Below are 12,615 nucleotides of genomic sequence, written 5' to 3' on the forward strand. Positions count from 1 at the left end.
TCCCTTGCTATCTATCCCCAAGTATTCAAACCCTCTGTTATTGCCCTGTCTATATAATTTATTACTTTAATAGTTGATTCTGTCTAAAAGCTTTTAGATGACCGTTCTCTCCCCTTTGCAGAAATCTGTTGCAAAGGCTTGGGTAAAAAGTTCATCTGAAAACTGAGTTTAATGTATAAGGTAAACTGTGTTGCAAAACCCTGTGGTGGAGTTGTTCAGGTGGCAGGGTAGAGTCTGAGATTTGCACGTTAACTATAGGAAATAAAATTGTAACAAACAAACAAATCTAGAACAACATTGAATCTCTGCCTCTCATATTTCCCCAGTGGTTCTTAACATCCCTAGTCAGAATTCTTCTCAAAGCATCTCTTGGATGATTTCCTCCATTCTTCTCCTCTCAATGTCACAAATAGTGGGTCTTCGTCATGCCTAGGTTACCAGTTCCCGGTGCCCGGGACTCTACATAGCCTGTTGACTAATCACATCTACCTGTGCAGCCCCAGCTTTCTGTCACAAGTGTCCCTGGAAGTCTGCTCCATAAAATCCTTGATATCTCCAAGCATGGTCAGCATCTGGCTCAGTTATGGCTCTGCAGGCTAAAATGTACACAGATGGAAGTTTTCCTTAATAGTTCGTGGCAGTCTGGGAATTGCTTGGAATATTTCCCTGAAACATCTAGTAAGATTGGGTGTACAAAACTTCTTTCTGCCTTTTCTCAGACTTTCTTCAAAATAGTTTTACATTTTTAAGAGCTTTTTTCCCCAGTTCTAGAACTCAAATAATGCTCTGAAACTGACAATCATAGAAACCAAGGCCAGAAAGGACTACTGTGATCATCTAGTTTGACCTCCTGTATAGTACACTCCATAGAATTTACCCCAAATTCCTAGGATATATCTAATCTTGTTTTAAAAATGGTCAATGATGGAGAATCCACCACCACCCTTGGTAAATTGATCTAATGGTTAATTAGCCTCTGTGACATACCCAGGGTACAATCTAGGCTAGTGAGTAGCTGTCTCATCCCTTCCCTTCAGCCTGCAGTGCTTTGCTGCTGTTGTCTCCACTCCTGGACTGCTCGCAAACAGCCTCCAGCATATAAGTCACTCCCAGTTATGTCTCTGTGCATTTGCAACCTGCCAATCACACTCAAACTTTTACCAACCTGAATTATACTGCAGGGTGACTCCAGCACACTCCCAGTCCCAGATTTCCCCCCAGAAATGTATGTCTTGTACTTCCCAGCTCATATAAAGTCCATCATTTTATTAATTGAAATGATGTGCACAAATCCTGTTATCCTAAATCGAGTTTGTCAAACACACTGGTTTAGATAAAAACAATAAAACAAATTTATTAACTACAAAGTAATAGATTTTAAGCAAATACAGTAATGAGGCATAAAAGTCAGAAATAGTTACAAGAAAAATAAATTTAAAACACAACTAGTGTCTAACTTTGCACTAAATTTAATGTAGTTTAAGTTTTTCTCACCACAAGTTCTCAACATTATTACTAGCCAAACTTCTTAGGCCAGGACCCATAGGATTGGCCATACTGGGTCAGACCAATGGTCTGTTTAGCCCAGTATCCTGTTTGCCGACAGTGGCCAGTGCCAGGTGCTTCAGAGGGAATGAACAAAACGGGCAATCATCAAGTGATCCATCCAGTACCTGAGTAAAGGCAGCACCCTCGCTCTGCTGCAGTGAATAGAGAGAACAGAGGAGGAGGAGGAGGAGCTCTTGTGGTGTCTCCTTTTTTATAGTCCTCTCTCTCCTTTGAGAGTTATTTCCAGATGAGATTCAGGAGACAAAAAGTCTGCTTGGACAGGAACCCAATGCTGTTTCTCTGCTAAAATGCAAATTCTCACCCATGCCCCCTTTCCTGCCAAAGAATGACCATTTAGCAGGTAATGGCCCATTGACCTTGTTTAGACTTGGCTGAGGCATCAGTTTGCCCTTTGTCTCAGAGGAACTGGTTTGGCCATTCCCCAGACTTGGAAAATGTTTAAGTAACACTGCACAGTGAAATCTTATAACTTTACATCTAACGTTCTCACACATAATTTACCAAGATAATAATGGTCAGCAAATTATAGTTTTCAAATGATACCCCACAAGGCATACTTTGTACAAAAATTATCACAGTAGTGTTCAAGGGATGAATACAGGGGTATAGTCTATAACACTCTTACTGTTAAGAATTTACGTCTTATTTCCAGTCTACCTATTAGCCTCTGGTTCCACTGTTGTGCATGTTCTGTTGAATTTTTTTTTAGTTCCCTTTCTTTGTTTACATAGTCAGCAATAAAATTTCTTGCAAGCTGTTTTGCAGTTTCCAACAAGGCTTTGTCATGGCATTTTGTTCAAAAAAAATCATAGGAAAACAGGGGTTTTCAGAAAACTTCAAGTACTTCTGCCTTCAGCTGTTGTCAAATAGATGCTGATGGTATTTCCATTCTTGTGTGTACCAAAAGAAAGAAAGGCAGGGGCTCACAATAAATAAACACGTTTTTCAAACTTCACACAATGGGCTAATAGCAATTCTGTTTTAAATCTAAACCAGGTCCTTCCATCCACTCTTACCCCTAGTTAAGGATGTCTGCTTTTCTTAGCTAAAATATGAGTAGTACGGACTTGAATATTTTTACAAGTTTCTTTTGTGTTAATTATCCCCAGCAAGGTTGCAAGTGTTAGAGACCAGGGGGTAACAAACTGATTAGTATTCACCTTCATTAGAGGCATATTAATAGCATATATTTTTGCCATCACAATAATATACTTTTGACTATAACATTTGGTCCTCCAAAGAAGGAAAAACCTGTTCCCTTTGTTTCTTTTTTACAGCTGCCTGACTGATAAGCCAAGTCAGTTATAAAGATATTTTTAATGGCTACCCACCACTAGATGGAAGGTTATTTGACTCATTTGATCTCTTTCAATAAAAATGCTGCTTTCATTTTTTTCATTAATGTCCTCCTTATATTTCTAGACAACATTCACCTTTAATGGTTAAAACTGCATAAATGAAATGTTCCTAAAATGCTGCTGCTTTTCTGTACAAAGGCATGAGTGTAATAACATTTAGCTTATTTTTAGGTGCATGTAACATTGTGTGTGTGTGTGTGTGTTTTGGTTTATGCACCATAATTTTCTTCTGCTGTTCCAAGTATTTATGTGCCTGCAGAAATTGTGTGTTTGTGGAGGAGGGTCCACACACACACAGGAAAGAGGAGTCCTCTGGGAGTTACTTTTTGTTTCAGTCACTGTGACAGCAGCATTCCCTCAGATGAAAGAGGCTGGATGAAGCTGTTACCAGAGCTCATTGAGGCCACTCTGAGTGCCAGCCAAAAGGTCTTGCTTGAGTGTGAAATGGAGATTTGCCTTCTCTTTACAAGCTGAGTGCATTCTCGGTCCCTGTTCTAGAAAATGAGAGCCATTGCTCAGTCCCAAGTTTGGAACTCCTGTATGTCCACACATCATGCTGCTAGTAGACCACTTATCAGGCTCCCACCAATTGTTTATAAGAAGGAAGAGATCCGGCATATGCATACTTAACACATACTGTCAGAGTGTGAAACTTTAGACAGTGTGTTTGTAAGTTACAGTAATGTCAAATAATACTATGCATGCTCAGGTCTTGACTCTGAGTGGGATTTAAACAAAAACTTCCAGACATAATCAGTTTCATCATCCATTTTATCTTCTTAAGACTAAGGCACCCATCCTTGCCATATTTATCCTACCTTCAGCTTTGTTTGCTGAGTTATAACAGGTCTCCATTGACATAAATGGGATTTTTCTGGGGATCCTGGGTGCAGTTTTCAAAGCTGCTTAGAGGATTTAGACATAAAGCATTGAAATTAATGAGGAATGTGCATCAAAATCTCAACTCTGTCATTTTGGTTAGGAATCCTGGTTTTGTTTTTGGTTTTGTTGTGCAGCTCTAGCTTTGCAGTACTCCATTTATATGACTGTTTAAGTGGGGCATTAACATTAAAATCACTGTTGCAGAGCTGCGGAAATATTTAAGGTGTGAAACTGAGAAAACGTGATTCACTTTAACAGAGAGTTAAGAGAGAAAAAAGATTTGGGTTGGGGCAGAGGTTCATGAACTGGGAAAGTGAGGTGGCACACCTTGCAGATTCCAGAGGTACCACAAACACCAATAGCCAGTCCTAGGCTCTTGCTTTTTGTAATGCATGGAAATGAGGATGAATTTCTTCGCAATTATCCTAGCCATGTTGTTCTTTAAGAATAAAGTTTGTTTTTCATTTTATTTTATTGGACTTTACTTGTTGAGTTATTTAAAGAAAAATCTGCTGGATTATGATGAGCTCTGAATTGGCTGGACGTCTTATTGAATGTGCTCCTTGTACAGAATTAAATCTGTTCAACCAAAAATGAACAGCAGCTTTAAAAAAAAAAAAAATCCTAAACCCTGAAACTACCTTTTCACTGCAGAGTTGACTCCTGAGGAGAAAGCACAGAGAATTGCCAAAGCTGTGCGCAAGCAGTCTTCAGAGGTGAAAGAGAAATGGGAGAGCCTGAATGCCAGTGCCAACAATTGGCAGAAGCTAGTGGACAAAGCATCAGAGAAACTAAAAGACTTGCAGTGTGCCATGGACGACCTGGATGCTGACTTGAAAGAGGCTGAGAATGTGCGAAATGGCTGGAAATCAGTAGGAGATTTACTGATTGACTCATTGCAGGAACACATTGAGAAAACTACAGTAAGCATGAAATTCTATGTGAATATAACAACTGTTTTTAGCAGGGTAGAGAGCCCCAGAGCCAGAACCTTTCCCTACTGTAGGGAAAGGCTCCAGCAGTAAGGAAAGGCTCTGGCAGTGGGTCGGCAGCAGGGAAACACTCTAACAGTTCCTCACAGCTAAAGCCCTTCCTTGCTGCCTCCCCTCTGCCACAGCCTTTCCTCACCGCAGTGAAAGGCTCTAGTATCAGGGAGCTGCCTCCCCCACCAGAGCCTTTCACTGCCACATGTGGCTACGTGCTGCCGTGTGAACATAGGCTGCTTTTCACTAGGTAAGCATACCCGGCATGCCGCCTACAGTATGGACAAGGCCTTATAATTAAGTTTGCTCGAGGGCATTTCCTATAACACAATTATTAAACTTCAAGGAAATTGCGAATTAAGGCAACAGCTATAATTGTCACTAACTTCATTTCATATTCCGTAGTACCGAAATTATGTCATACCTAGAAACACTCAGACTCCTTAGCTTCACAACAAAATCTTTCAGTTCCAACATATAGCACGCACAATACACAGTGATCAAAGCCATGCTCAAATGCACAGGTTTACTTCTGACCTTAGCATGTAAAGTTACTCATGAAAGGATCAACCATCTTAGCATGTAAACATTTGCAAAAAGATTCCATCTTTATATGTATTGCAAATAATTATGTGCATGTATGGTACTATGTAAGTAGTATATCTGACTGCTTCACTTTACTGGTGTTCATACATACATGACTAGGGCTTTACATCTCCGTCCTCTGAAGTTTTGCTCAGACTTTCAGGTTCAATGGAACCTAGAAATTTTGAGTCAAACACAGTCAAAGCTGATTTATATCCAGACTGCAGTTGATTTAAGAAGAGTAATGCATACATTCCTCCCCCTTTTCCATTTTCATATAGATAGTAAACCAAGCTCTCGCATGCTGCAGGGAATAGCTCTTTGTTCTTGTGTTAAGAAACAGTGTGTCATATCTTGATGTCATTCCTGCAAAGGAGGGTAAAGCAAAGTCTATTAAATTTTCATTGTTATGGAAATCAGAAAGATCTGCTAGAGTTGTGGAGGACTGTAGGCAGCCCACAAACCAAAATTTCCCCTCTTGCTGTGAATGGGACTGATTAGGCATAGTTTCAGGGAAGGTAGGGAATAACTGGATTGTCCAAAAAACCTTTCTCTTTTTCTAGTTGTTATTGGCTTGTTCAGTGACATTTAGTCAAGCTCTTCACAACATCAAACAATTACTTTTACCTGCTCACAGCAAGAAAGACATTTAGTGCATATTTTCAACCATAACTAAAACTTTTTACTTTTTAATGTTATATTTAGTTTAGTTTGATTCAGAAAACCTTTCTTCTTCTTTTTAATCATAATTGTTTTAACTGTACAGTCAGAATCCCATAAAGTATTCTATTCTTTTTCCTTGGAAGATGCACTGCCTCTTGTTTGCTAATTCAGTAATGAGGTATTTGAATAAAGATTTTGCCAGCAGCTTTTGATCAGGGAACAATAGTCAGGCTTATTCAATAGATTTGGTTTAAGAATCTTTTATGTGAACGAGTATTACTAAGGTTTCAGAGTAGCAGCTGTGTTAGTCTGTATTCACAAAAAGAAAAGGAGTACTTGTGGCACCTTAGAGATTAACAAATTTATTAGAGCATAAGCTTTCGTGAGCTACAGCTCACTTCATGAATGTGAAGTGAAGCCGAAGAAGTGAACTGTAGCTCACGAAAGCTTATGCTCTAATAAATTTATTAGTCTCTAAGGTGCCACAAGTACTCCTTTTCTTTTTAGTATTACTAAAACTCACTGAAGAATATTGCAGTATTGAATGAAATCTACTCTTGTTCAGAATGACCGCACAAGCCCTATGCACTCCCAAAAACTTATTTAAGGCCTATTTTGATGGCTTAAGTGGGATGTAAGTAGGCTTTATATGGGCCCTGTGTACTGGAGTGGATTTAAAGTGAAATAATACAACTGGGAAGAATCCTTTACAGTCAGACTATTTAAGTAAATAGACTTTCCTCCAGAGAGAGTGCTGATTATCTCCTCTGCATGCTCTTGTTGAGCATAGCCACCTTATACTGCCGTGTCAGTGTCAACCAAATGTAACTTGTTTTTTCTTTGGCATGCAAGCTTTTATTCTGTTCTGTAAGATGGTGGTCAAGCCAAGTGTGTTTTTTTTTTTCCTATCAGGCTTTCAGAGAAGAGATTGCACCAATCAACTTGAAAGTTAAAACAGTGAATGATTTATCTAGTCAGCTGTCTCCACTTGACCTTCATCCATCTTTAAAGATGTCTCGCCAGCTGGATGACCTGAATATGCGCTGGAAACTTTTGCAGGTATGCCCTCCTCCTTTCCCTGAAGGGGGAAGTGCTTCAGCAGTACTCTTCTTTTTCTCTTACAAAACAAATTATTACTATTTTTCCCTTATTGCTCTCTTGACTCTGTTTCCATAGTGGCAAATAGCAATGAAAGGAGCTGTCTTTCCTTCACTGTCTTGACTGATAGCCTCCCTTTTCTGCTCTCTCAGCAGTTCACTCACTGAAGGGACTGCATTATTCTTCAGAGACTACATCTTATTTTTGTTTCATCTGTGTGTTAGCAATATTTGTACCAATTTGTAAGCACTGAAATAACTCCATAAATCATAGTTATTGAAACTTTTGAAAGTTGGCACATATATTTCTGCTGTGTTGCCATCTGTGTAAAAGTGTTTTGTTTTTTTAAATGTCCAGTTTCCATAGGGAATTTTTCATGAATAATGTGAACACTGATAGGTCTGGGACCATGGGGTGGGGGAAAGGAAGTGAAGGTTTAGGATAACAAAACATGCTTGGGGGGTCTGGAGTGAATTCATACGGCTTATATTTCACTGGTGCTTCAGTGGTCTAGGACTGGTAAGGCAGAACCTGTGTATCTATTCAGTTCATTTACAGTTTTATGCTGAATGAAATAATGAGGATTCTTTATTTATCAGTTTACCAATCTTTTAACCCACTCCCTTTGAACCACTATCTTTTATGGTATTTTTATTGTCAATCCACTTCTGTTAATTTTGATTTCCCCAAATCTCAGACTGTCTCCTGCCACATAAAGAAGGAATTGGGGAAATCAAAATGTTTTGAAAGAGGGAAAAAATATGTCTCCTTTATCTTTATCTTTGTTGCTGGGAACCTGCAGAGTTTGGATGTAAGCTCCTGGGCTAGTAGGCTCAAAACAAGCTGTCCTGGGAGGCAAAGTTATTAACATTTCTGAAGCATCCCTCCTTGTCTCTTAAAATGTAATTTGGTGTTGGAATGATTTTCTGCCTTAAAGAGAATTAGCTAAACAGCCAAGCCCCTGCTGCATATGCTTAGTGAAGTTTAATTAGTAAACCAGAAGGAAGTCTGGCCATCCTGTCAGCCAGTGAAGAAGCATGCTCCAGAATGGTCCCATCTTGTAAAGGCAGCTGTAAGATTGATACGATCAAAGTGAGGCCTGCTGACTACAGATAGTTGGACAAGAGAAATGGGGAGAAATAAAACAGAAATTTTAATGGACAACTTTAGTCACCATGAAACTTCTGTTGTTCGTTATTGATCTGCATTGCTTACACAAGTGCAACGTTACCTTGCTTTTAAAAAGAAAAACAGTGGATGTAAATGAACTGAGAATAAATAAATCTGGAAGACACATGAAATTTATTTGGAATTGAATGCAAACCAATGTTTTTATTGTGACTCCTCCTTTATGAAATAAATAAGAAACCTTGTTATTTTTTGTTTGTTTGTGTATAGGTATCTGTAGAGGATCGCCTTAAACTGCTACAGGAAGCACACCAGGATTTTGGCCCTACATCTCAACATTTTCTCTCCAGTAGGTGCTAATAATTAATTGATAAATTTGAGACAGTAGTTTTCACTCCAGTCACCCCTCTCACAATGATACCCTTCACTGACCCGTAACATCGGGAAGTTTATCTTCCTTGTAGTTAACTACTCCGTTCTTTCAGATGGGTCGATTCCCTCTTCCTCCTCATTCTTCAGCTTTCTATACTGTTCCATCCTCATGGATCACCTAGGTGTCTCCATGCACAATGGTTCTACTCCTACCTATCTAACCACTCATTCTTTGTTTGCAGGTTTTGCTGCTTTTCTCCACCAAGCATCTATTTTTTATATAGAGAGAGTGTGATATATGTCAGTTCTTGTCCTTTTGCCCTCTGATATCCATATTCTTTTCATTCAAATTATCTTTACCTCTAACCTTAGCTACCAAACTGATACAAGACACGAGCTGGTCAAACTTCTTCAAAAAACAAAACAAAACAAAAAACCCATACTAATCAAAAGTTTCATTGTATGACATGCTCTGTCTTTTCAGAATTTCAAATGAGGCGAAAAGTCTAACAATTTCCTTCTTCTTTGGAGAGACAATTTTATTTATTTATTCCCATGTACTGAGTTATTAGAAATATAGATCTGGAACCCCCAAGTATTTATGGGATTTTCAGATTCATGGCCAACATTTGCTCCATTATGGAAACATAATGGAACTGTGGAATAAAGATCCATGTTTGGTTTCTGAATCTTTCTCTCACCCACCAGCACCCCCGAAGTTCAAGTATGTTTAGATATAAGGTGTTAATTCAGGCCTGTCTCTAGTTTTTAGATGAACACTGCCATAATAATCATAGCTCTTTGTCATGTATTCTGTTCAGGTGCTTTGAGATGGGCAGATAGTGTCATATAAATGACTTAATTCTTATATTCCACTTTTGATTCCATAGATCTCAATGTATTGTATGCTGATACGTGACATAATGCTAGGAGCATCTTGTCAGCTGACAAGCCAAATACCCTAAAATAATTTCAAAAGCCCTAGATACCTATTGTCCCCTTTTCAGGAAATGTAACAGCCATATTCTCATTTCAAACCCACAAGTGCATTTGAAATAAAGAGCCTGGTGAAAGAGGTGCAGTGTCATACATTTAATTCAAAAATACAGGTCACACATAGGACAAAGATTTTTAGAGCAATTCCTCCAAAATGGGACCTATTTGCAGACCAGCTGGTACCTCTAAGTCCTGCCAGTTACTTCAACAGTGACCCTGAGAACAGAGCCACTTAACACCTTTTTTGCACAAATTAGTAAATAAAATACCTCAATAGTACCAGGGAATGCCTGGGAAACTGGAGGACTCTGTTTAGTCTTAGAATTAGTACAGCTAAAGAAGCATCCTCAAGCTGCCTTACCAGCATGCCTCAGCTTTGTTCTTGAGGAATGTCCCTTTTGGGGATTGGCAGTCAATCCTGAAACACTAGTCACTCCTGTTCTACAAAGGACAACCTGACACAGAGGAGAGCTTGAAGCAATCTCAGTAGGTTGCCCCAACCCATGCTCCAGCTCTTTCCTGATCTATTTCTGTCATCCCACCAACATTTTATGAGAGGGAAGACATCTGCAATCTAATTGCATCCTTTCTCAACTTGGAATCCTTGGGCTCCTTACAGCTTACCCTCATGTTGGCCAAGTTTAGCCATCCCTAATGTAGATGAGTATAAAATAATCCATAATTCCCTAAAAGAAACCCATGGTACTATCTCAAAGCTTTCAGAAATACTAGCTTGATTTTTTGCTCATTTTAATTTATTTTACAGGTCCACAGTTCCAGAACTCTATAGTTCATCTTTTGTATTCTTAGAAGAATAGATTAATGTCAATCAGTTGTTATCTGCATATGCTCTGTGACTCAGCCTGCTGTACTTTTCAACCAAAGCCTTCAGCCACCCTCTTCAATGCCTCCCTCAACTGCATCCAACCTTTTACTAATATCTGCAATATTCGTACTGGGGCCCAGAATCAATAATTACTCTGTTCATCTTCCACCCATAAATAATGATTTAAAAAAAATTCATCTTTGCACAGGTTCATGCAGCACAGAAAATGGACAATGTTTCTATTGAGTATGGTTCTAAATAAGAATGGTATCACTTGATCCACAGGAATTAGAGATAAATCTATTATTATATTATCAAGACTCTCTGCCTGCCAGTGCAGAATATCTGCAGTCACTCATAACTAATAAGTCAAATCTGAGCAAAACTCAGAGAGGGCTAATCTTCTCAGTTAGCTAACATCATTCAAATAATAGTACCGCAGAAATCAATGGCAATCACTAACAATATTAGGAAATGAAGGTCTGAAAGCAACATATTTCTAAAGTTGTCTGCTATCTTGGCCTATCCGTGTGATTTCACTCTTTCTTTCTCTCCTCCACACTACAAATCCTTAAAATACAAGCCCTACTATTCTCTTTGTTTCAAATTATGAGAAAATAAAATGACTGCTTGGTCATGGAACTTTTTTTCTTACAAATTAGCAACACTTATTAAAATATGGATACATTTTTTCCCCTTTATGGGTGGCACAGAATTTTTGCTTAATTCTTTCAATACCATATAAAATGTAGACTTTTTTCATAAATTCATATTTTTGCCCCAATTAATCTGTTGTTTAGTAAATTAATTTATTAACTCTGAACAATGTGGACAGGATTTTCATCCCACTTGCCTAGATGTTTAAATATGGGGTTTGATGCCTAACGTTCGGGGTCTAACTTTGGCTTGTGTGTTGAATATAAATTCGTCTCATTGTGCTGGTTAATTATTCCTTCTTATTCTTTCAAGAACAAATATCATTTGCTTCCACAGTGAATATGATGAAGTGAATTTCCCATATAGTAGAAACTGTTTAACCAAACACCAGTTTGGTTATGTCCTCTGGGGAGATATAAAGTATGTGGAGGTATGGAATATGTATACGGGGATGCCCAGCATGTGGCCACTTTGAAGATAATCTGCCACCTATCCTCACTCTTCATCTAAAGATTTCTGGTGTCTCCTGAGACTTTTAGATAAACAGAATTGTACTGTATTTTACATTTTGTATGTCTTATCTGTGGGTGTGTTATAGGGCAACCTGACTTTACAGATTACCTTTTTTGCTGTCAGATTTACATAAATTTTGCACAGATTACTGTCTCCAGGAGCATGGGAATCGGTCTAATGTTTTCTGTATTTCACAGAACATTAATATATGTTAATTTGGATTGCAAACAGGAGCTGAGGAAAATAACTAATAGCGTAGTTATTATTTTTCTTTTTCATTATATTGTAGTATATTAATTATGGTAGTGGAGGCCCATATTTCCAAAGCTTAAATTGCTTGTAATTTCTGAAACCCATTGCTGCAAATAGGAAAAAGTTTTAAAATACCTTCTTAGCCTGCTTCTGAGTGGATGGCTTACTAAGCTACAATTTATTATCCTTCTTTGAAATGGAATCACCATATTTGTTTATTTTATTTCTTGCTTGGCATCAAATGGATGGATAACACCACCCTGATATATTACCATGGTTTTCTCCAGCCGAATTACTGAAAGCCTGACTGGAAAATTAGAGCCTTTTCCACTTAATTTATTATAAGAGGGTTTAAATGTAAAAAGAAATCATGTTTTTAAGACAGGTGCTGTTTAATCACCACCTCCTATGTTTTTCCCCCCAGCTTCAGTTCAGCTTCCATGGCAGAGATCTGTTTCACATAACAAAGTGCCCTATTACATCAAGTAAGTTGGCCTTGATTCTCATTTAGCTGCACTAAAGAAAGCAAAGAGTTTTGTGAGCTAAGCCTGTTACGAACCTAATGTTACAATATTAGAAGAAATGTTACCAGCATACTCACAGCTTAATGTATCATGCTGTATGTGTTATATATTTTTTCTACAATATGAGCACTGGTTTACAAATGTATACAAATCATCCAGCATAGAAGCTCTGATTCAGCAAGTTTATTTAATCACATTCTTGTCTTTAA

At 38.3% G+C, this 12,615-nt stretch overlaps 1 protein-coding gene across 9 annotated transcripts in view; it reads left to right on the top strand.

Annotated features, from left to right (window-relative positions):
- Nucleotides 1-12,615, top strand: part of UTRN (utrophin) — a 587,274-nt gene that overhangs the window by 439,562 nt on the left and 135,097 nt on the right. For all 9 annotated transcript variants that reach the window (XM_073337527.2, XM_073337525.2, XM_073337526.2 and 6 more), the window contains 4 exons: nt 4,464-4,732; nt 6,953-7,099; nt 8,537-8,615; nt 12,307-12,367. In XM_073337527.2, coding sequence (XP_073193628.2) covers nt 4,464-4,732; nt 6,953-7,099; nt 8,537-8,615; nt 12,307-12,367 — 556 coding nt within the window. The remainder of the gene's footprint in view (nt 1-4,463; nt 4,733-6,952; nt 7,100-8,536; nt 8,616-12,306; nt 12,368-12,615) is intronic.

Source organism: Lepidochelys kempii, chromosome 3 (assembly GCF_965140285.1).
Source record: "Lepidochelys kempii isolate rLepKem1 chromosome 3, rLepKem1.hap1, whole genome shotgun sequence".
In the NCBI taxonomy this organism is placed as follows: domain Eukaryota; kingdom Metazoa; phylum Chordata; order Testudines; family Cheloniidae; genus Lepidochelys; species Lepidochelys kempii.